The sequence below is a fragment of the Anguilla anguilla genome, chromosome 2 (genome assembly GCF_013347855.1).
Source record: "Anguilla anguilla isolate fAngAng1 chromosome 2, fAngAng1.pri, whole genome shotgun sequence".
In the NCBI taxonomy this organism is placed as follows: Eukaryota; Metazoa; Chordata; class Actinopteri; order Anguilliformes; family Anguillidae; genus Anguilla; species Anguilla anguilla.
The window spans coordinates 12,192,252-12,217,216 of NC_049202.1; the positions used below are offsets into that span (position 1 = coordinate 12,192,252).

General features: G+C 41.9%; 2 protein-coding genes and 1 long non-coding RNA gene across 46 annotated transcripts in view; 1 reads left to right on the plus strand and 2 right to left on the minus strand.

Moving 5' to 3' along the window:
- Window positions 1-383: 383 nt before the first annotated feature.
- On the minus strand, window positions 384-21,429 carry ccdc6b (coiled-coil domain containing 6b). Of its 2 annotated transcripts, none has more exons than XM_035403119.1 (9): window positions 21,081-21,429; window positions 15,866-16,015; window positions 14,327-14,455; window positions 13,532-13,635; window positions 13,031-13,191; window positions 10,641-10,797; window positions 9,600-9,700; window positions 6,569-6,690; window positions 384-2,931 (listed from the first exon to the last, which is right to left on the minus strand). In XM_035403119.1, the coding sequence occupies exons 1-9, from the start codon at window positions 21,333-21,335 to the stop codon at window positions 2,737-2,739; spliced, it is 1,374 nt and encodes a 457-aa protein (XP_035259010.1). In that variant the 5' UTR covers window positions 21,336-21,429; the 3' UTR covers window positions 384-2,736. The 2 variants fall into 2 exon arrangements, with proteins under 2 accessions (XP_035259010.1, XP_035259011.1); XM_035403120.1 differs by having other exon boundaries at window positions 384-2,928; window positions 21,081-21,428.
- On the plus strand, window positions 21,374-23,966 carry LOC118219740. The gene is made up of 2 exons (XR_004763830.1): window positions 21,374-21,504; window positions 22,159-23,966. It is a non-coding gene; the product is annotated as an uncharacterized LOC118219740 (long non-coding RNA).
- The window catches only part of ank3b (ankyrin 3b), a 163,096-nt gene continuing 161,708 nt past the window's right edge, over window positions 23,578-24,965 (minus strand). For all 43 annotated transcript variants that reach the window (XM_035403086.1, XM_035403079.1, XM_035403090.1 and 40 more), the window contains one exon: window positions 23,578-24,957. The gene's annotated coding sequence lies outside the window, so the exon portion shown is untranslated. The remainder of the gene's footprint in view (window positions 24,958-24,965) is intronic.

Genomic DNA, 24,965 nt, shown 5'->3' on the forward strand with positions numbered 1-24,965 from the left:
GGATGACTGTTGCAAAAAACGACAATTTTATGTCCACATTACTTGCAATGCCTGTGAAACAAGCAACACATACATGATAAACACACATGCAGGCGCAAGTATGTGTGTAGGGAATTGAGTGTCGCAACCCAAGTCCCCTGCCAAATGTTTTTTTCCCCAAACACAAGTCTAGGTGGGACGAAGAAAATCATGAAGCAGTGCAACCCCTCGTGTTCCTGTTCTGCATGGCTAATGTGAACTTTTGACCTCAACGTTTTTCCTAAAACGTAAATTCAAGAAGGTCAGTTCATAACAGACAGATCTACTTCCTCGAGGTCACAAACATTTAAATAAGATGCTATGTAAAGACAAGTAGTTTAGGACAATTTACACCAAAACACTGGTCATACCACATATTAAGGCTTTAATTATTCATGTGGGGAAAAGCTAGATAATGCTGACGATGAGCAATACCACAGTGAGTTAAGGCTCGAAGGTGTTCCATCCATTAATGATAGCAGTAAAACATGAGCAAACTTTACATTCATTTGTCAACAGTCTGTTGAAGATATAAACACCCCCCACCCCAAATTCAACAGGAAGAAAAAAAAAAAATACTCGTGAATGGGCCTGGTAAAACTATGAAATGTGTATGAACACTTCACTGGTAAACAATTTCTTATAACAATGAAATTAAGCATATTTACAACATGAAATTTTAAAAAAAGACAAAAAACAGAAAAAGGAAATGAATGAGTGCCTGGCACCCTGTATATAAAAATTCACCACTGATGTAAATTTAATTCATCCCAACACAAGCCCCAAATCTTCAGTGAAAATACTTAAGTCAAAATGTTATACAATGATGCTAAACAATGGGTGGAGGGGAAAGTCACCATAGCAGTAAAGGCAGATTTTGTGAATTGTGTTTTTCAGCCTCAGTGTTATGGCAACTGACAGATATCATCAAAAGACCACAAATTTCTGTTTGTTTTGCAAGTGTCCTCAAAGCCACTTAAAATATGAATGTGGTTATTTGATAGACAGGACTTAGATCCAGGGGTCAATCCATAATTAACTTATTTACCTCTGCAAACTGGAGGACGGCAAGAAGTTTCACTTAAATCAGTCAGCAACATGGTAGATGAAATCAGAGTTTAAGACTAATTACAGGCAGATGTTTTTTCTGAGAATTCAACACAAGCTCTGCAAAGCTTAAAAACACACATGTACATACGCACAACGTCTCTCTTTCATGGTATGTTCACTCGTGCCATTATTGCAAGTAATGTAGTTTGCCATTTACCACTGCAGTATTTAACAATGATCTGAGGATCATGGAGCTATTCTATAAGATCAGCAAGATCACAGCGATGGCAATTACAGACACTGCATGTTGAAATATTTACCACATTAGGCGAAAGACGCAAGTCACAGCTGAGAATCCTAACGTTTTTTTCAATTTAAATTCAAGAGGGTGGTTTTCTTCATGGAATTTCGGAATTACAGCAGAGATGTAATGTTTTTAAATGTACGGCCGATTAATATCGGGTCAAATGAAAACTTGCAGCCAGCAATACATTGTTAGCCTTATATTCTGTCATTTAAACAACCCAAGTACCGTCAGTCCACTGCTAACTGATTCACTTCTTACAACGGTGCAAAGAATGTATGAACATTGTCACAACCAAAGTATTGAACATTAGTCAGTTCAGTAGGCCATACAATACTTGTATGAACAAATATAGCTAAACTGTGAATAGGACAGTTGTTGTTAATTTTCTGAAAGACCCCTGCTTTGAGAGTTCTGCTGGATTGCCAGTACACCGCTGTCTGTTATGCTGTTTTGAACCAAATTCTTGTGTTTCTCAGAAGCAATGATGACATCTTTTCTTTCTGAATCTACTGGGAGCACTTATGGTTTGTGCTCAGAAAATTTGTTCAAAGAGGAAAGAAAAAAAAAACCTTGTGATCAATGATTTCATATGCACAAAAGCATTTTTTTTTTTTACATGTTTACATAAATAATATCAAGAATTCCCACACTAAGAAAAGAGATACTATTATTATACAAGCTTTCAAACTACATTATTTTTCTTGTTCTGCCGTACCTTGAAGTTGAATATTTATATAATTTTCATAGCAGAAATGAATGCGTTTTTTTTTTTCAACCCAAAAGACTAAGGATATTTGAAGCACTGTTTTACACCCAAAGAGACTGTGCATTTCAATCACACAAACACTGACAGCTAGCGGGTGTCTCTATCAGTATTTATCAACACTGTGCATTTCAAATGTAGTGCTCAATCTACAATGGTTGGAAAATCTAATATCCTGGCAAGGATACTTCAAACTAATTCTGTGGTCAGTCTGACTTGAAGCTGTACAGGGAGATATAGATACAGGTTCCCTTTTAACAAATCAGACCTCAAAGGCTTTAAACTTGAATATTACGAAATTTGACAATTACATCTTTCATATCATAGATGGAGTGGTAAACGTATCGATGCATCTGAAAAGGAAAAAAAAAAAAAAAAAATCGAGACACACATAGTTCCAGTAAGCACTGACGAGAATGTGTTGCAGGGTTTAGTGTTGTACTGCCACAACACTGGCTGCATTCTAAACATTTACAACACAGTTACAGTGAAGCCTATATATTCTCAGTGCGAGTACGTCCACTCCATTTATGACAGGTAAGCCTTTGGCTTTTCGGTAACTTGCTCTGTCCAAGTCCACAGCGGCAGAGGCCATGCACTATGGCTGTGAGGGATGATGCACTGAATGCTGGGAAGTAGCTGCATGGGAAGATGAGGACTGGACTGCCATTGGCTGAACTGGTGGAGGTGGCGGGGGTGGAGGCTGCACCCCCGACTGTGTGTTGGGGGAGGGTGGAGGTGTCGGACGTTTAAATTTATCAGGGCTGTTGCTCCTTCTGGGGGAGGGCCTCTGCTGGGTAAAAGGAAAAAAAAACACAGTTAGGAACGGTGATCCAACAAACTGGAGCAACTCCAGACCCGCATGTAGGAAAAGTACCATCTCCTGTTACCAATAGATTTATCCACAACTACTCAAATCAAATCAAATCAAATCAAGTAGAACCTTTGACCTGAAGCCCTTGAGAAATAAATGTTTTCATTTTACCACACTTCATCAGACTTTTCAGTTCTAGTTATATTCTGGGGCAGTGATGACATCTTTATTTTGTCGTCTTTATTTTTGCAGTTCCTTAAACGAATCTGGGAGAATCATGAGAAATCTGTTAAACTGGTTGGAAACCCAAATCAAAGAAGACTTACTCCTTTTCATGTTAAGATGGTGACAGGGAATCAAATTTAAGTAAAAAACAATGCAATGACATCATGGTCTGACCTAACCTCCCCACCCCCAAAATATACATTATCCAATTTATTGTACTGTACCTCACTATGACCTTCACGACACTTCATAATGCTGTCCATGATCCAAACATCTCCTACGTAACACTAAGGTTCTAGTACAAAAAAAAAGCTGCCTAAGGTGGTCTCCCCTAATAAAAACCGGTTGTAAAATGTAGCCTTCCTCTTCCTGAACAAGAGCCAATTTAAGCAGATAAACAACTCCAACTGGATCCATCTGAGAACTTCACAATCCGATCACGGCTGCATGCCGCAAGATGGCAGTATCACGCAAATCCAGTTCGATGTGCTACGGCGCCCTTCAAACCCGCCGAATCAGCGTTTTACCGCTCGTCTCGAATGCTGACTCGACGCCGATTTTGACCGCAAACACGGCAACGTGGTCAACGGAGCATCAAAAACAGGATCGCTTTAACCGGGAAAAAAAAAAAAAGGCGCTTAACGCACATCATCAAAAGAGTAAGTGGAGCAAACGATTAAACGGGGCAAAGGTATAAAGAAGCGGGACGGATCATGCGCTGTCTGCAGCTGGCAGGACGCACGTAGCATTGCCTCGCTGAGTTAAGCTGGCCAGCCATTGCTACATAAGAGCCCCCTGGCTACTCACCGGGGGGCGCGCGCAGGTTGCCAGGTAACCGGGGATCGTTGCGGAAGAAAAGCATGCGCTCAGCTGATTTCAGTCCTGTGAACTGGCACGCGTTACGTGAGCGCGGAGCACAACCGACCGAGCGGAAAAAATTGAGGGGGGGAAAGGGAGAGAAAGCCACAAAATCACGAAGGGAAAATTGGCGGGGGATGAAATGAAACGAAGAGCAGCGACGCATGCGGCGATTAACGGCTGTTAATCGAGTCAGAATAATTGAAGGTGTAGATAGACACTGTTCATATAGAAGTTATCTAATGATGATGTCAGCGTTGTGTAATAGTAGACTTGTGACCATGAAATTGCACCGAGTTCTCTGCCTGGATTTTTCAGCACGAGAAGATCCTAGATCCACCCTGAATTTAGACAAACGTCTGCTCCTAATTGACTGTTAGAACAAGAGCAGGATACTACTCCTTGCACACAAATGGGCCCCTATGACAAACAAGACAAAATCTACACAAAGGGAAATCTGATTCCTAAATGTTTTGAGCCAAAAACTTAAGTAACAAAATAAAACCCGTCACCAGAGGTGTACTATAATATTGGCCAATCGTCAACGAGAATGAGACAATGGGTCGCCCTGACCTAAATTGCTGAAAGAGAAGAATGAAATCTCATAAATACCCACGTAATGAGAGGGAAAAGAGAGAGAGAAAGGCTTCCAAGATCAGTTTCGGATAAAGGGTAACTGGATGCTGCAGAAGGGGAAACTCACTACATCCCAGTCCAAAATCTGGGCTCTGACACAAAGCTTTTCTTTCAACGTGTTAGCTGCCCAGCGTTAGAGAACCCTTTGTGAAAAATGCTACCTCGTTCACAGATTTACAGCGCGATAACCAAGGCTGTTCTCCGTAAGTAAATGGCCAGTAGCTTACTTCACAATCTTTTTTTTTTTTTTTTTGGGGGGGGGGGGGGGGCTTTTTTCAGCTTTATTAGACAGGATAGTGCAGAGACAGGAAGAACTAGGAGGAGAGGGAGGGAGGGAGAGACATGCGACAAAGGTCGGCGGTCGTACTCGAACCGGCGACGTCGCCCACCCATAATTTTTTCATTCTACAGCTAGCTCCAAATAATGAAAAACTGCAGCACAAATGGCTTTTCAGTACTGATGACATGAAACATAACCAATCCATAATGCAGTTTTACCTAACTATTTTGTGTGATTCTTGCAGACCTTGCCACAATCTTTAAGATCAGCCCCTATTTACACTCCAGACAGGTTTACATCTTTTGGGCTGGACAAAAATCCCCACAATAAATTATACATTTTGGAAGGCTTGTACCCAAGTTTCTAAGAGCAACAGGAAAATCTTAGGACCTGCACTTAAAAACAAAAAAGAAAAATAAGACTAGACTCAAACATTATGACATCCACTCTTAAGCCAGGGTTATTCTGCTGGATAATGTCCCTTTCTAAGGTGATGTGGGTCTACCCTCACGCATGTCCAAAACCTGAGATCACTGTGCACTCAAGAGTTCTTGCTTCATCATTCTCAGAGGTAGCTACATGGTCCAGAATGTGGTGGTAGACTTCCAGGATGGATAAGTGAAATCAAAGTTCTTTCACATGCGTTAATGTATACATATGGACATATTAAATCACATAGGTGATAAAGACCTCTCCCAGACAAAGGAGAGCCTACAGATGTAAAAACAGAAGGTGACACAACCTATCCGGAGCATGGTTCTGGAGTGAGGTCTCGGACGGGTGTGGGAGGGGACTGTACATGATTCTGTGTTAGGTCGCCCGGACCACGGTCGTCACACAAACTTTCAAGTCGTCCTCATGCCAAAAGTTTAAAAACATACAGTTTAACCTCTACTATTGACAATAATGCCACAGAATCTATACGGACATATCTCCCGTTTTCAGGCGTGGCTTTGGTAAATAAAAATGGGTGAGGAACATGACTGTGTGAACCCAGAGTACGAGCACAGCATCCAGCTAGTCCTGTCAGACAAGCAATAGTACTTAGAGCACCTGGCGTACAGAGAGGATGTGGTTATGAAAACAACTTCTGTGCCATACCAATGCGTCAGCACTCTCAGGCTGCCTGTGACTCCTCTATAGGGCACAGGAACACCAACAACTTATTTGTACAACGTCTTCCCCACGCCTAAGATGATATCTGACATTTACTCTCTTAAATTTCACTGTGCCACCCGCATTGAACGCCAGCCAGACTGGCCCATCGCCGACGGCTTTATTACCAAGACACTGTTTGGGTCTACAGGGCAGCTGTCTGTTAGAGGAAATACAGTCAACAGGAAGATATCCTTCAAAATAAAAAAACTGGGAGGAATAAAGGTCATCTGTTTTTCATGCGCTGCTACTTTAATATAAACATTCTACTGCGCCGCCATTTTGCGACATCTGAAAAAGAAATCTGCATTTTCACATAAAATGGCATGAGGATAACTGACAGCTCTAGGCCGTGAATGCAGGAGGCCTAGCATGTCTGCCGTAAAAAGGAAACCAATGAGCGACTGTCCGGGAAATCGGTCATGGAAACAGGAAACGGGTCAGCGGCAGGCCGGGACTCACCGCAATGCCGTGCGAGGAGCCCACGTGGACGTGAAGGCCGGGGGTGTTGTAGTAGGACATGCCCGCTCTGGTCAGGGTGGCTGGCGGGGTGAACCCCACTGTGTGGCTTGCATACGACAGACCTGCAAGAGGGAAATCTGTTAACCTTTGAGAGGATGTACTATTGCGCAAACTTTGTCTTAATGTGTAAGGCGTGAATGTTTCTAGTTGGAGTTGCAAGGAGGTTCCTGCATTCGCTTTACAATGTCAGTATTGTGACAAAGTCTGTGAAAAACGCTATATAAATAAAATTTGATTGATTGATTAAAGTCCTATAGGATAATTACTAAAGGGGTAAACATTCTTTATTGCCATGGAACATAGCCATGCTTCAACACTCAAGATATACAGTGCAGTGTAATGTCAGTATCATTTACAGATAAATCCATCTTCTGCCACTAATTTAAAATACATTTATACACAGGGCAGGTCCCAGCTAAAAAGCACAAAAACAACAGAGTACTCCACTGCAGAGAATTCTGAGAAATTCACTTGTAATACAGGTTCCATTCTTTCTGAAAATAGGGCAGGGTAATACTAAGACCAGCCACTAGGAGCACTGTTGCAGTGTCAACACTATATCGATGGACAGCTCAGTCACCACGCCTGTTTGTAAATTTGAAGGGCGCAGTCCACATGCACAGACCAAAAGATGTAAAGGGTCTTGAAAGAAGCCGAATAGAGGCCCGATCAAAAACCCCCTCAGAAAGCTCAACCAATCTCATAAAACATTATAAAGGATGACTCGGTACTGCACTTATTGGGTAGGGAGGGGAGGGTACACCAAGTACTGAAAACAACAATTGGGACATCTTTATGGGAAGAACAATTCTTGTTAAAATGTTTTTTTTCTTCCTCAGAACAACTGTATTGATATTTTAGCCAATATAGCTCATTACCAGAGCTACTTCTTAGTTCAACTTTGTCAAGAGTGTGAATAATTTGAGGGCACTGTATACTATGTTACATTATATTCTTATGTAGGGAAATTCACATTGCATAAACAAGAATTGCAGTTTGTCCTAAAGTCTTCTCAATTAAAATTATGTAATGTAATGGACATACTTCAAAGAACTTTTGAACAGTTACTTCATGATGTCCTTTCATTAATAGAGAAGACTTGTAAACACGCGCTAATCAAAATGCCTTTATAACTGAAGTTTATATCATCAGGATAAAAACATATCAGTTAGCAAGACATTTACAATAACAGTTCAACAGCCATATGACATTCACTTCAAGGCCATTTCAGTGTATTTAGGAAATCACAAAACATTATAGTGTAATAATGCAACTTGTAATAACAGACTGTCCAAGATATAAATATATGTGTACATAAACGTGTGTGTGTGTATATATATATATATATACACACACACACACACACACACAAAACATACACATGTATCAATTTGATCACATCACCATTTGAAGGCAGAAAACGATCCTGTCTAGACAGCACATTGGCTCCTGGAATGTCAGCTAGTTAGTCTGGGATGCCGGAGCCAAGCGCGGAGCTACAGCGGGAGCCGCCGGGTCGAGTTACATCTTGTGATTAAAAGGTGTGCCGGTCCCACTGGGGGCTTTGATGCTGAGCGGGTATAATAAATATCAGGGCTCCTCTTCCACGGCAGCGCAGCCAGCCCCCGCTCCGAGCCGGCTACGGAATCTGGCAGAGGCCAAAACACGCGGTAGGTGTGAGCACACGCAACACATTCTTTCCCTGGCCGCTGACATGGCAGGGCGCTAGCGCTGCTAGCTGCAACCGACGCTTAACAAACCTGCAAGTCCTACTGTCAATTCACTGCCAGTAACTGGGGGAAAGGGGAACTCGGGTAATGGAAGGTGCTCAATTTAACCAGTGTGGGCTATGTGTTTCCTGGAACAATTTGACCTCCAGGCTGCTTTTGGATGCTCAGCAATCAAATGTACCTTGGCCACTGATCAAATGATGAAATCTCTCTGTAAGAGCGTGTTAAATCGCAAAGTTGAGGTGAATTTTGTCATTCATTTTAAAGAAAACTTCTTTAAAAGAAGTGGTCCACATCCATTAATATAAAGCAATATTACATTAATGTTTCCACCCACAGAACAGGGATACAAAAGAGATGCCAATGCCGAGGCTGCACAAGGCAAATTATGCCCCTTTATTTTGCTGACCAGATATTTGTTCTGTATGGTTGACCTGGAGTATGCCCCCCTTTTTCCCTCTTGTCCTTTCCCCTAGTGGTTAATGAGTGTTCTTCACTTTCCTCAAATGTCAAAAAAACAACTGCTCGCAAAAACAGGCCTATTTCTGAGAAAGTACAAATCAATTTGACAGGCAGGCCAACACAACACCACTTGGAAAGCATTAATGAAGAACACCATACATATAACAAGTTCCATTTGAAGTCTATTTTCCAGCTTATTATATGAACCGAGCAAGAGCCAGGCAAACCTTGAACAAAACAAATTCGGCATTCCGGAATTGGCAAATGTCTCTCGTGATTGTCTAACACAAAATGGCAGTTCAAAAGTTGTTTTGGCACTGACTAAAACAATAAACAGGCAGCACTGACATCTGTATCTCTAACATCTTCAGTCCCCTGTATCTTTTCCTGAGGAACAGGTAACCTTGCTTTATGTAACCTGATTGTAAACACATACACGTAAATAGCACCGAGATCTGCTTAGATATGCTTTTGTACAGCACTTTGAGCTGCTTTTTGCATGAAAGGTGCTATATAAATATAAACTTGAAACTGAGATGACCTCCCATAGCTCGTGCTTCAAGCAGAACACTGAAGCACAGTAACCTACAACAGACAGGTGGAATCAATCTGGAAATAATTAACCCAATTATCATCAATCCCGTTAAACCTCACGTTACGCAACCCACTCTTGACGGTCTCAAAGGTGGTCTTTTATGGACGAGGGTACCAGAACACGGCGCAGTAAAATAATTAAGACGGGCTGCTCTGGCGTTCGGTGCACGTAATGGCCGACATACCTGGCGATATGGGTCGGCTGGAGCTGGGGGAGGGTGTGTAAGGGATTGGGCTCGACACCGTCCGGGGGCGAAGACCTTGCGCAGACATCTCGTTAAAATACCTGCAGAAGGACGGACAGACAGACAGACTGAGCCAGAAGCTAACGACTTCTTCGGCTCAGAATATCAAGATGACACTTGGACAAGAGCCATTACGAACCTCTGGCCTCCTTCACATTTTATAGCTGAAGAATCAAATTGGTGTCAAATGTATACACGAAACCAACAGAAGAAAAAAACGCAAAATATGAATTTAAAGGCACAAAAATAAAACTAAGAAAACAGATTATATCTGCATATAAAATAAAGAATTAAAATGCATAATTTTTTTGAGATCAACACCAAAGTCCTTTTAAATTAATTATAAAAAGGTGTGATTAGTTGCTTTTTAGGACTTTCGATGGACAGTGCCTCTCTGATCTGCTTGTGGAAGCCTCCCCACTGCTCCTGGATGTACTTTAGAATATTAACAAAGCAGATCAGGGGTATCTGGCTGATACCTTGGCCAATTATGTTTTCTGCAGTTAAACCATTAAAACGCTTTTAAAAAAAAGAACAGCCAGACATCTTGTTGAGCTAATGAGTAGAATCAGGTGTGCCAAATTAGGACTGAAATGAAAAGCCGGGGAACAGCAGGCCTCTGGGAACGGGGCTGGGCCGCCCTGTTCTACAGGTACCGCAGAGTGACGCCACTTCGGCTGCATCCCAGGGCAGCGCTGGTTCCTGCCACCGCATACTTCATCTGTTTAACGAGTCAGTCACACAGATGTGTTCTTGGTTCCGGTCCAACGTTTTCTCAAATTAAAATGGAACAGCTGGCACCCGTTTGGGCTTCCTCTCCGAGGCCGTCGGTCACCCCAAAAAGCAGTGTGCGCCACCTATGCGGCGGCATCGGGAAACAGGCCACCCCCAAGGCCCACCCACCCAGGCCGTGATGCGGGGCCCAGGGCCGCACATGGAGGGGCCCCCAGGCCCCCTTCAGGCCCCCCCCCCAGGCCGTACCGCTCGTCGTCCATCTCCAGGCTGGACTCGCTCTCGGACAGCTGGCGGCACAGCGCCTCCCTGCGCTCCATCTCCCTCTGCAGCTTCCTCTGCAGCCGGATGTTCTCCTCCCGCATGTGCCGCTCCTCCTCGATGTACTGCGCCCGCTTCTCCGTGTCTGAACAGAGCGAAGGGGGGGACAACCATCCGCCCAATCACACAAAAGCACAGAGGGGGGACGCGAGCGATGATGCGTGACGCAGCCAATTTCACCCGGGAAGCTGCAAATCAAACAGTCTGCAGTTTCTTAAACAAAATTATTATTTATTTTTTGAAATATAAATACTGAAATTGGCAACCCTACAGTGAAGTAACACGGCACAGGATTTCATCAGCCAGAGGTCCGTATTTGATGGTGGTCAGCTTTGCGTAGCCAAGGTAACAGTGCCCCCTTGTGGTTACAGGGAGTACTGGAGTGTAATGAAATGTTTTGGGAACTGCAGGTGAGCAGATGTGAGGCTTATGGCCTCTGATTGGTGCTGAGCGATTAGTGGTTTACGAGTTTGGTTTCATTCTGTTTTTGTAATTAATCATGGTTTTTGATTTTTTTTTTTTATAGATTTGAATGTACCATGAAATGACTTCTGAAATTCTTTTTGAACATTTTTTTATTGAAATGTTAAACACTAACTTTTAAAACAGAGCTTTAAAACTTCCTATGTTCAAAGGACCCACTGCTGTGATTGCATATTACAGCAAATCACTCGCATAAAATATGATCAATTCGGTCTTTAAAAATATATGACAATTTCAGGTGTGTATATTTCATTCTTTTATTTGCTGACTTGCTGAATTTATCTCCCTTTTCATACACCATCGGCTCAGGATTTAATGAGATTTTTGCTTTTGGCAGGTGAACTTCAAAAACTACCACGTCGAGCTTGGAGTAAAACATAGTTTATCCACCAAATTAAGACAATTCAATTAATATAACATGATGAGGGAACTATTATTATTATTATTATTCTTATTATTATTATTCCAGACCTTATTTTAAAAATGTTTTGTTGAAAAATAGCTGCAGGCAGCAGCTACGGGAATGATGCTTACAGGGAAGGGTCACACCCAGGGAAAAATAAGGGTGATCCAAATTAGAAACACCCAATGGCAGGATAACAACTAAAAATGGCACGCCCAATTTAAATACACAGCCAAACTGCTTCCCCAAAGGGAGAAGCAGACCCTCAAAACAGACAAAGGACCTCTGCCTTATCTTGACCAAAGCTTTGTCTAGAAGTTTTGCCAGACAAAATAAAAAAGCATAACTACAGTTCCATGAACTGAAGGTGTGTAGGCACAGTTTTGTCACCATATAGATTTTTCCCTCCCTCCCCCCGTTGTTTTGGGAAAACGGCTATAAATTCCAGAGAACTCAGTTTGACTTGGCAGGTCTGAAGAGGCCTATGGGAGTTGTCTGCACAAGCACTATGGAACTGACCGACTCACACAGGTGCTACAACAGAACAGATTTTGACATTCTTGAACGTTCATAACTAGCATACCGTACACCAGTATTCTTTAACGACCTCCTAGGGGCCAGACTCTTTTTCCTAAAGGTAGCTACAGTTCAAATATTTTCCACACACTATACGTAATGGATGTATGTATAAATAAGATCTATTGTATATGCATGTAAAATATGTGTAGAGCTATTATTTATCTAAGTCCAATGGCTATGTGTTAAAAATAATGATTCATGCACATTAGTTTAACAAAACATAATGTCAACCTCTATTTCCAGTAATTTAAAAAACTACAATAAAAGTGCAAAAACAATCTATAAAGCTGCTGTCTCTTCATTGAAAAATATGTTTTTAAAAAAAACTGGCTCATACCCAACAGAATTTTTGCATTATAAAGAAAGCATTCATAAGAGCGTTTCAGTCCCAAATTATAAATCCTCTTGTAAGGGTGCGTGCCGTACACACAAATGCGATTCGTGCTGAAAAAGCCCTGCATCCCTAACCTTTCAGAGAACATCAGCAGAGCTCATTAAGGTTACTGCACTGTGCTGTTATAAAAACAACCTGGATAATTCCAGACTACAAACGGCCTAATTAATGAATCTGCCGGCAGCACAGGGAATTTAAATGGAAAAGCCAAAGTAGAAACGAAGCACAGCACAGCAGCCATTACTCGCCATGCTGATGCTCTTCTAGAGCTCAGGGTCCAGGCCTAGTGGGAATACTGTACTGTTAACAAAACCATCTAAATGAAGCTAAACCACAAAGCAGAGCCTGAGGAATGGATTCACTGAGGGGGTCACACGGGTTGGGGCAGCGAGGATTTTAAGTGGGAGATGGAGAGATGACGGAGAGAGAGGCCGGTGGCGTGCGATGCCCCCCACTCACGCTGCAGCTCGGCTGTCCGCAGGTTCTTCTTCAGCCTCTCCACCTCGTTCTTCAGGAAGCGGATGTGGCGCATCATGTTCTCCGGGGAGTCGATCTCCATGGATATGTCTCTGGGAGAGGGTGGGGCTGACACGGGCTGGTCCAATTTCTCCTGCAGAATTCTGCGGGGGTAGAGAAGGAAGGCCCTTTTTGATTTGCCTGTAAATCAAAAGCTGGAGAAATTACCCCCCAGGTCGTTTGCCTACCCCTTGGGGAAATCTGTCACCCAGATGAGGATTTAATCAAAGAGTTTTTAATACTTTAAATTCAATGAGCCGTATGGTCTCATTACAGTTATGCTCGTGAAGTGTGACCAACAAATCTGCCTGGCTTGGGACATACACTAGATTTTTTTAGACACATTTGAAAATAAATAAAGAAACCATTTTCTTTTAAATCATATTTTGACCATAGACTGACACAGACCCAACCAGGCATATGTTCCAATTCTTCAAAACTGACCTCTTCTCTGCTTCCAGTTTGTCCATCCGTTTCCACAGTCGATTAACTAGCGCTTCTTGTTCTTGTTCTAACGTGTTTTCAAGGTCAATCTTCTCTCGTCTGAGCTGCAAAAAAATATCCAAAACAACATCTTGAGTAAACCTTCAGCAGCGTCAGTGAAATATCAAAATTAATGTTTTGAGTTCAGCACACAACCAATTAGTAACGTCATTCTGCAGAGATTCTTAATCATTAGCCTCCAGAGAGCAGTAGCCACTACAGATCTACTGCCAGTAAAACATTGAGCTCCGTGGACAATTATTTGTGAACCATTTAGCAAATCTGACTATGGGAACGAGGCATGCCATCGTAATTTGGACCACACCGGCTGAGGTTAGGCACAACCATTCTACCGTATCAACCACATGCTGAGACAGACAGCCCCAAACACTTCCCAAATTGCTGAGACTCAGTGACCTTAAGTGGCCTTCTACAAGTATTTATGCTGTGCAAATGCCTTTAATAAGATGTAGGACATTTATTTTGCCAACCATTAATATTATGGGGATAACTTGGTCAAGCAATTTGTTACTTTTTAACAGAAAATTAAGGATTCCTGGAAATCTCGCATGAAAACATGACATTATTCTCAACAAAGTACTAAAGTTAAATTAATGTTCTGTTTGTACTACTTTTATTTGAACCCATGGGGAAATCCATTACAAAAACTGTTGTGCTTTAGGATGAAGCTTATGAAGTCTTGTCCTAAATTTCAGACACCAAGCGGCAACAGAGGTTGGTTCTCTGTAGCAGTACCTGTTCCAGGGTGAGCTGTTTCGAGATTGTATCATTCTCCAGCTTCTTGATCTTCTTCATCAGTTTGTTCACCTGGAACTCCTGCTCCTGCTCCAAGTGCTGCTCCAGCTCGGCCTTTTCATGTTGTAACTTGGGAGGGAGGGAAAAAAGGGAAAGAGGGAGAAAAGGAGCACACAGAGCTGAAGGCGTGTGTGGCGGCTGTTCTTCTTATTTCTGCACCGTGATCAAGAACAGGGACTGAGCATTAATAGACGTGACAGGGACTGAGCATTAACAGACGTGACAGGGACTGAGCATTAACAGACAGTCTCAAGTAAGGAACAGAGCAAATTACTTTATGCTTGCTGTCATACAGAGCCTGGTGCATGGTTCGGTGCTTTATGTAACTGCAAAGAACTGGATAAATCAAGCTATATAAAATAATGAGGGAAAAGTGGGTGAACGCGTTGAGCGGCCCAGAACAGGAAGTTCCCATGTGTGGAACAGGACAAAAGTTAGGACTCGAGCCAAGCAGACCTATTCATCACTGCTCAGCACAAGGTCACTCAGGCAGGACTTAGAAGGAGAAGGAGAGGAAAAACACGGCGATGAGTACGGCGAGGTTTCCAGCGCGAGGCTGAATCAGCTGTTGACCTGAGAGAGCCGGAACTTGCGCAAATGAGTCACGCTCGTGAGCGGGACTGGGGCGTGCTGACGACCACGCATCGGCCCTTTTGGCTCTCTCATGCGAATCTTTTGGGTAAACAGCACGGGCTCGGACCCCCCGCCTCCCCCTGCGCTTTGAGGACGCCGCTGGCTAGCGTACGACGCTAGCTACCGTACGACGCTCACGCGGAGGGAAGGACAGCAGCCCTGTTCCAGACGCGGAGGGAAGGACAGCAGCCCTGTTCCAGACGCACTGAGCTCACCCCCCCGATGTGCGATGCGAGCGGCGAGCTCGTTAATCGCGCGGGCATTAATCACAGCCTCCGTCTGTCACGCCGCCGCGGCGTCGGCTCCGCAGGCATTTCTGCGCCAGAGAGCGGCGTGAGTCGGGGCAGACCCCAGGCACTTTGCGCACAGTGAGTAAACTCCTGACTCACTGCAGCACTGATCTGATGTTCCGGGCACAACTGCCATTACGCGCTTACGCTCTGAACAAAAGCATAAGGAACTGCATTCATAGTCTTTCACAGACCTATTGTTACAACAGCCTTGTTTTATAACTGAACTTACAGTAGCCTTTCACACTAATTCAGTACAATACCCCTAAAATTTTAAAACATCAATAAGCATTACAAGTGCTAGTGTCTATATATACATATGCACAAAGCCACAAGCTTTGTCTTGTACCAGGTCTTCTACAAGGCAATAACCTTATAAACTGTTGAAATAGTGTCGCTCCTGATTAATAGATAGGCGAGCCACAGAGAGAGCAAACTGAGGCCTGTCTCAACATTTCCTGTCTGCGTCACAAAGGCAGTAAACAAGCCAGAAGGGGAGGGGAAGGGGGTGGGGAACTGTCCAGGTGTCTTTCTCGGGTGGCCCTCAGACACTTACTTGCATAAGTTTTCGAGAGAGCTCGTTAGTGAGAAACTCCTCCTCTTTCTCATAATTGACGGCGAGGGTTTCCTTCTCTTTCTGCAGAGCCTGGATCTTCTTGAAGAGGGTGTTGCTGATGAATTCCTCCTCTTGCTCTGCCCTGGCTTGCTGCAAATCAAAAAGATTCAAGAAAACAGTGTCAGCAAAATGCCTTTTCCATACGCAGTTTTTTTTTTCCCCCCAGCGACTCAGGCTCATTAAAACACTGAGCGAGAAAGTGCATAGAACAATGAGTCCCACCCTCACTCACTCATTTTTCCCTCATAATGGGGTACAGCAAACCTCACACAGCGCAGTCACTACAGCCTATCCTTTCTCCAACAGCAAGGGCAAGAAAAGCCATAATTTTAATGACTGAACTTGATCATGTGGGGTGTTGTCTTCCTGAATTTTTTTTCTCTGCCATTTCAATGATTACACAAACGGCACAATTGCAAACCGGGTTTATATCTTTGATACACACCCACACACACGCACATTATTTATACATCGGTGTTTGTGGCGAATCCATGCGTAAACAGTAAATACAGCTGGCCACAAAGCAGAAAACATTCATGCGAGAAAGAAAAACTGACAAAAATGCATTGGCACCCCTACACTCCCCACCGTTAACCAGTGCATGTCAGACATAAGCTCAGGCGGTTTCCTCTTCCACGGTTCAGCAGAGCAAGTATCTGCACTGAGCGTTCACCACAGAGATATGTAAAATATCATTCCTGGATAATGAGCGGTTGTAAATGTCTGAAGGTGTGGTAAGAAGAGCGGCCTGACTTGACTTGGGTGACTGAATTAGAAAAGAACAAAATGCAAAAGCCAAACAAACGGTCTACAATACAGCAGGTGTGGGTTATATCACGATTCTACGCTGTACAATTTCAGCCATGATATGCCTCTTCATGTAAATCATGGAATTAGTCCTTCACAATTTTCTGAAAAGCTGCCGTATGATTGCTAACCAACCAACATGGTAATCAGTGTTGCTTCCTTTGAAAAGCCTCCATTGGTTTTTAGTGATCTCTGAACCAACTGTAGTGGATTTCATTGCTATTCTGAAGTAGAACTGCAGTACATCTGCATAGTATGTTTCCGCACAATATTTATTTTTGGTTCTTATGATCGCTTGCCAAGTAGACATGTCACAGCATGGGTTTGAAACAATATGATAACTGTGCTGAACGGGTAACCGGTAACCATAGTATCAATGAGTAACATAAATACACTATTATAAATGAATAACATTAATTAATATTTTCATGTATAGGCCTATACCAGTGGTACCCAACCCTGTTCCGGGAGATCTACCATCCAGTAGGTTTTCATTTCAACCCAAACTTGGCACACCTGACTCTACTAATCATCAGCGGAACAAGATCTCTAGCTGCTGAATGGTGTGTGCTTTGTTAGGGTAGGAGTGAAAACCTACAGGATGGTAGATCTCCAGGAACAAGGGTTGTTTACCACTGGCCTATACCTTCACCTTTGAAATCACATGCCCCGATGTTTCCAGATTTAGAAAAAATTGATAATGTTAGTTCAAGTTAAGGACTTCTCAATATTTAAAAACAACAAAACACAGACAACCACTGACAACAAAAAAAAATTGTTTTAAAACAAACCAGCAAAAACCTTTATTAATAATTTTACCATGAAGTGTCTGGTTATTAAACAGTATTGTGATATAGCTACAGAATGCATTGCCAAAATATCTGGGGGAAAAACTCTGATATGATTATTCTGGCCATGTCACCAAGCAAGGACGACTGGGTAATTATACAGAGTACAGCAACAAGAGGAAAACTGTGACAACACGAAACACTGAAGACAAGAACACAGAGGGCTATGCAGAGCTGTAGGGGAGAGTGAAAAGGTCAACGGTGAGTGGACGTGTTGCAGAAGTGCAGTCCAGGGTTTAGGAGAAGCCACACAGAAATCGCCACTGAAGGTGCGTTTCCCAGAGCAGTGGCAGGGCATGGGGACGTACACTGGGAGCAGGTCACTGATGTATAATGAATCCAGACCATTTCAAGGCTTAAAAGCCAGCATCACAACTTGAAGGTGATCCATATCCCTAATGGGGAGCCAGTGTAGTCTGTGCAGATTGATGCCTTTTTGTGGTGAGTGGGAACCCTGGCAACATAATTTTGAACATGCTGTAATTTTAAGATGAGTTTGTTAGGACCAGCACAGAGGAGTGCACTACAATGCCCAAGTCTGAATGTAATTGTGCACAGATACATTTTGTTGGCAGTTGAGTGCATCAGTTTGTAGTTTCCTAAAACTCGAAAGCAATAGACAACGGCCAATTGTTCAAATTCTTGCTAACTTCCCGTACAAAAACCACACACGGGTAATGCTTAGCAACAGAGTATTACAGCTTCCTGACTGATGGGGAAGTAAGATGCAGATTGTGCAATGGGAATCACAATTAGGGAAGAGATTCATTTGATGCACACTAAATAAGATGATGGGATTTTTAAAATGGTGCAGATCTAAAGCATGATTCTCACTTAAAAATCAAAGTCGGACGCATCACTCCCTACTTGCACTCTCTCATTCAAAAAAATCTAAGGTTTATGAATCCCACTGTTACTGGACACAGTGATACTGAGGCTAACAGCATGGGCTAATAACCAGGGGTGAAGTAACCAAAACGGCACAATTTAGGCCACATCCTCACAACTACATCCCCACTCTAACCTAGTCCAGTATATTCCAGGTATAAGGACTAGAACACAAGGTAACTGCACCAAAACCAAAATTATACCAGGCAGAGTACTGCTACAGTGTGCATGTACTGAGTTTCAATCCAATTCAGGTTCAATGATTCAGTTAATCAATCAATAAACAAACCAATGGAAGAGTAATTCGTTTTAACTGCTAATTATCACTGTGTAAAATATAATAAGATATAAAACATGCATATTCATATTAAATTAGGTGTAACCGCAATTATAAATTCAATCTGTCCAAAAATGAACAAACGATTTTTAAAAATCACACAATCAGGAGACATGTATACATCGGTCTTCATATAGTAGGCCATTTTCAAAAAGGGCTAGTAGTAAAATACATTTACATTATACCTGCCTTGTGTATGTATCAAGTAAACCTTTGCATATGTCTGCATCAAGTGCACTTTTGCATGATACCTGCTTTGTGTAGATAAGTAGCGAACCCCCAACTGAAGTCTGTGCAGGCACGATAGTCACTACCATAAATGTACCACACTATGTAAAGCAAAAGGCATGCACTTTGAAGAGAGTAGTACCTGTGACAGAAGGAAAATTCAGGCAAATGTTATCACAGAGGGTACAATAAGAGGTGGAGACGTTAGACTCTGCCAGAAATGCACACCAAATATAAAGGCTGTGCGTCTCCATAGAACAATGGTTTTCATGAATACGGACAACGCCCCACTCCAAGCAGCTGAAAATATCGACAAGGGTCATAAATAAATCTTCCATACATGTGTTGAATTTACCCATTAAAGTAGAATGAAGCGCAACAGAATTACTTTGTAACTTACAAACATGACAACACAGAAACAAATAATCAATGGAATACCATGATGTTCTGTGGGTAACAACTAAGTCAATCTGAATAATAATACAGTACAATCGCAGGAAAAAAGACCAACATACTGATAATTGTTTTGAAAACTGACTACGGCACTACAAGAAACAAAGGAAATGCATAAGGGTTTATTTCATACAAGTTAAATGTGTGTTGCCGTTTGCGTGTGCATCGCTTGTGATGGTACTGCAGCGCACTGTAGCAAAATATACAGAAAATGTATGACACGAAAAATACTGATGTCAGCACGCAGCTGTCAGACCTGCTTTAAGACAACGCTGTGTATCTTGAGCCCCTATCGGGGTTTGATGCTTGCACAGAATGTGCAAACAACTGAGTAATTGCGGACGGCCCCCGCCCCCAATTTTAGCAAGTTAACTAATTCTCAAATTAGCATGTAACCGAAAATTCTTGTCTCCAGGCTTAGCCAGTATATTACACCCCGTTTAATCAATTGCAAGATGAGACGTTTTCTGTTCGTGCAATGTGTCCATACTAGACCACACACAAACAAGCCTATCTAACTCAAATCTGAACAGCCTTGCTTCGTAACTGAATACTGCCAAAACTAACACTACATGGCCGGATCTGAGGAACAGTACAACAGCCAGTTTATTAACTATAACGTATCGGTGAATCGTCGAATCTGAATCTAGCTAAATTTGAACAAAGGTGACACGCTTTGTTCCGAGTTATAGTTAAATACGCACTAGCCAGCATTCCAGCACCTGCAACTCAGTGTGCATCCATGTCACTGACTGAATTCTCCAGCACGCGAGTACGTCCATCTGTGCGTGCTTCATTTATTTAGCGCAGTCATATGGCTGGCTAGTAACCAAGGTTTTCCCCATAACGGTACTTCATGTACGTAAACACAATTAGCTAACTGTGGCGCCATGTTCATTCCAGTACACAAAAAGCAAATGTTACCTGAAATGTGCAAAGACAATGGTTTGCAATTCAGCACACCGCGCTACCTGAATACCAGGCCCAGTTAGCTTGCCATTTAGCTAATTAGCAAGTGCTAGCGCGCCTGCGTTCCTTGTCAACTCCGTAGTAACTATGCATTAACCTGGCCAGCATTGCCTAGCCAGCTTAACTAAATGCTTGCATAATTGCCCTTTCACAAGCCAGCTGCACATATTTTCCAGCGCTGCTGATTAGCTAGCTTGCTGGCTAGATTAACGATTGCCAGGCTAACAAAGGCAATCTGCATGTGTAACTCGACATATTGTATTGGGAACTCCCTATTTACTTGGCTGAGGGGAGGATCGCCTCATGTACACTGATAGGCCGTTCTAGCTTCTATGCTAGGAGGCTAAGTAGCGAGTCGCAAGAACATCGACTTTCGGATGGAAAATATGCGAAGTAGTGAGCGAACACTAGCCCGCTAACTAGCAAGCTAAATTAGCCAATTATGACCAACAAGAAATCAATAATAACCAATTTAGCTAGCTAATCAAAACAACTGACAGGGCGACATTCTTCACACACACTGTCGTAGTGTACTCCAGTAAATATAGCATGCGATGGAAAGTTTTTGTTATCATTGTTATTCACAGTTGATTTATATACACAGCCTGTTATTATAGCTACTCACAATAGTGACGCTAGCTTTACGCAGATCCCGATTCTCCTCCTGAAGCGCTTTGCACTTCAGTTTGAACGTTTCTAGCTCGATTTTCAGCACTTTGTTCTCTTGTTGCAGGGAAGCTAGTCGGTTGGTCAGCTCCTCTAGTCGAAACGGGGAAATGACTATGCCTGGTTTACTGGAAGATGAGGACGATGCACACTGTGGGGCGGCCGTGCTACTCCCCGCTCCATCAGTATCACTCTCGCTTGCGCTGTCCGCCATGATCACCAAGCGATTGCAGCCAGGGCGCAATGATTCATGTTTCGCAGTGATGGAAGAGTGGCACACGGAGCGAGCGACCCCTCACGCTAACCACCGAAATTACACTGCTGCTGAAGTAGTGACATCACGTGGCGAAGAAGCTATAGTGCTTCATGGCCTCTGCATTCAGGTAGGTAATTATGAATGCGTCATCGCACAAAACATATCGCTCTGCACAGCACCAGGCTTGAATATGAAATCCATCAGCGATGATTTTGTAACGATACATTGGTACTGATCATTAACAACAGCTGTTTTACAGATTAGATTTGCGTTAAGAAATACACTTAAATTCTAGATAATACATACTTGTTGTTTTTCATAATTGCAGTGCTGAGTATTGTCTGGAACCAGTGTTTCTGTAGCCGATGATAGTTGCAGCACAGTATTCTAATACAGATGAGTACTGTGGATATATCTGAAATGGTGCATGAAAAGGTATTGTGCTTCTTTGGTTGTATGACTGATAAAGATACTACAAAGCTACACATTCATGCCATTGTAGTGAGTAAAGTTTATCCTGATGTGCAATTTTCCACTCCTACTGAAGTGCTATACGAAAATGACTGCATTTTGTTCCTCCGGAACATTCCTTTGTGCTTTCTGAGACTTGCATGGTATTTGTCTACCACATCCAGAGACACAAAGGTGATCCTTTATTTCTGAATATGCATCAGCGCTATGTGTGCAATGCACTGATTCATGAGTGAATAATGTAAAATATGAGATGAAATGAGCAACAAAATAAAGCAACTGAACTCCTGCTTCTCCCTTCTCCCCTCAGGCTGTAGGTACAGCACTCTAAAATGGAAAGGGGTGCACTTTGGTCTCTATGGCCATATCAGCGCTGAACAACCTCCCACGTTGACTGTGTAATCTGTATGTCTTACCTGCATATATGTATATGTCTCACCTGTTGAATACATATAAGGATCCTTGCTGAATGTATGTATGATGTGTACTATCGGTAGTGATGTTAATTTTGGCATTATGTATTTGTATTGCAAGTACTGACTATAAGACAAATTCCCTCTTGGAGGATAATATAGAATCTATCTATCTTCAAAAAAAGAAAGAAACAATATTGGTGAAGCAGAAAGTTACCCAGTGGACAGTAGTTACTTTGAGAGTTAAGAGAAGGCTAGGAATTGGCCAAAAATGATGAATTTAGCATTTGTACATTTTATTGCTCTGAATCTGGCAACAGAACGCTAAGGTAAAATTCTGTAAAAATTGCCCTTCAATATGTTTCTTTAGTGCTGGATCTATGCATGAATGCAACATTAGATACCCATTATCGTTATCATGTTTTAAGACATTTTGAACCCATATTTTTTTGGATATAAATTCCTTGAAGAATATGGAGGCAAAAAATAACATTGACCTTTCTTTAATATTGTTGTTAAAGAAAACATTATGAATTCATGTATGCACTTTATTTGGGGTTTTATTTAGAAATGGCAATGCGTAATACATTTGACCAACTAATACAATGTGGTTATGCTGTTGGGGGAGCATATGATGAATACAGAAATCAGGAATACAATGAATACTGCAGCTTAAATTCAACAGCACAAGGTCCTACATCGTGCTATTTAATCACACACGTCTCAAAGGAAAATGTACCAGAGGACTGTAAAATAATATTTTGCATGGAAATTAAAATAAGTGCTATATTTCTGTGGTAAAACATGAAACATTAAATTCAGAATCAGATACCTACAGGTACTATTTCATGTTCATTGTAGATTCTTTCATATACCAGAGGTATTTCAACATTATGATGCTAAAATAATTTTAAACCAAACCCATATAGTAAAATAGTTGTTGTCTATTTGCTTTAAAACGGTGGATATATTTGTATAACAAACACCTTAATAAGCCCAGCAACCAACACAAATTGTCTTGTTAAAATGGCCAAACTCAGTAATACTTCTGCATAGCAAACTGGCTGGTTGGATTGAAAAACAGGGTGCAAAACAATCAACAACAATAATTACTGAGTAAATAAATGAATGTCTTCTGGTGGCTTCACAGCAAGGTCAGTGTGTGTGTAGGTGGACTAGTCCTGATACAAAGAGGTATTCATTTAAAATGAATTTAGCAAAGAGCGGTCCACTGAATCATGGAGTAACCAGCTGGCTATGCAAACAGAGCAATACATTTAACACAGATTTTCAAGCCTAAAAAACAACACACAATCTCAGAGTTTAAACACAATTTATTTATGCTTAAATAATCAACTAGATCATCCAGTGTTTGTTGGTTTTTCATACATGTTATTTGATCTACTATCCATGAATGCTTTAGGTGTTTTCATATGAAGAGATTCAATGGAAGGAAATATTTCACCAAAAACCCAAATAAAAATGCCCTTTTTAACCACAGCAGCCTTAAATCCTATTAATACACTGCTAGAATGATTACAAACGACCGGCTTACGTAAAGACTTCTACATCTTATAGCCAATACACATGATACAGTTATAATTTTACAGCGTGCCAGTCTACAGGGTACATTCTGATTTCTCTCCAAGTGTACAAGCCCATGTCTGCAGAGGCCATCCTTTATCAGCAAGCAGTAAACCTTCAAGAAGCATTAAAAAGAAATATCCCCTTATGCATGGTGAATGTTTTAAAGATATTGTCTTTAGAAAACCAGCAATAGTGACAAATGTTAGGGTAATGTGTGTACACAGATAAAAGATTTTTCTTTCATGTTATTCTTAATACAGTGTTTGCAAACTTAGAAAAATTGTAATTAAAATAAGGTGAATCACATGCATCAAAATATTAGTACTCTGAGGAATTATTTTCACAGAACTACAGATATTCCCATTTTGAGAATCACAGAGAATCGCAGTAGGTTTTCAAGAAATGTCCTCTGTTAAAATCAAGCTAGCTCTGTTTTTCCATTTACAAACATTATACCTGCAAGTAATTGTACAAGAACGTGAAGTCACACCCAAACCTTTCCGATAAACAGGGAACAAAATCTTGGCATTTTGTTCCGACAAGCCTCTACAGTCCTTTTCAGCCAGTGCCTCCACAATCCGAGAGCTACTTTTAGAATTTATACAGTGAAATTTATATACAGCAAGATCACCAATAATTTTGTTAAAAAGAAGCGAAACAGCATTTTACACCCCAACATTATGGGTCCAAGAAAATATAAGGCGAGTGTAGAAGGTGATTCAAAAGTGTATTCCTCTGGTTTCACCGATCCAATTTGTTTATGTGCCATCTTTGGTCACAGAAATGTTTGCTCAGGCGCTGCTGACGTCGCGGCTGTCTTCGGCGTTCTGCCGGCTTGTCCGAAGCCGAACACCGTGTCGTAGGTTTCCATGACACCGTGGCACAAATGTGTCATTGACTATGAAGCCCCAGATCATTGACAGAAAAGTGAGTTTTCATGCTCATGCTAAATCAAAAAAAAAGAAGGAGGGAGAGAAATGTCCTCTTCGCTGAAAACCATGCGATAATGTGGAAGCTGCAGACACACGTTCTTTTGGCCGATTGATATCCTGCATTCGGGTTTCCAGTAGTCTCCCCGCAGGAAAATTATAATAAAACATTTCCAAAACCTAGAAGC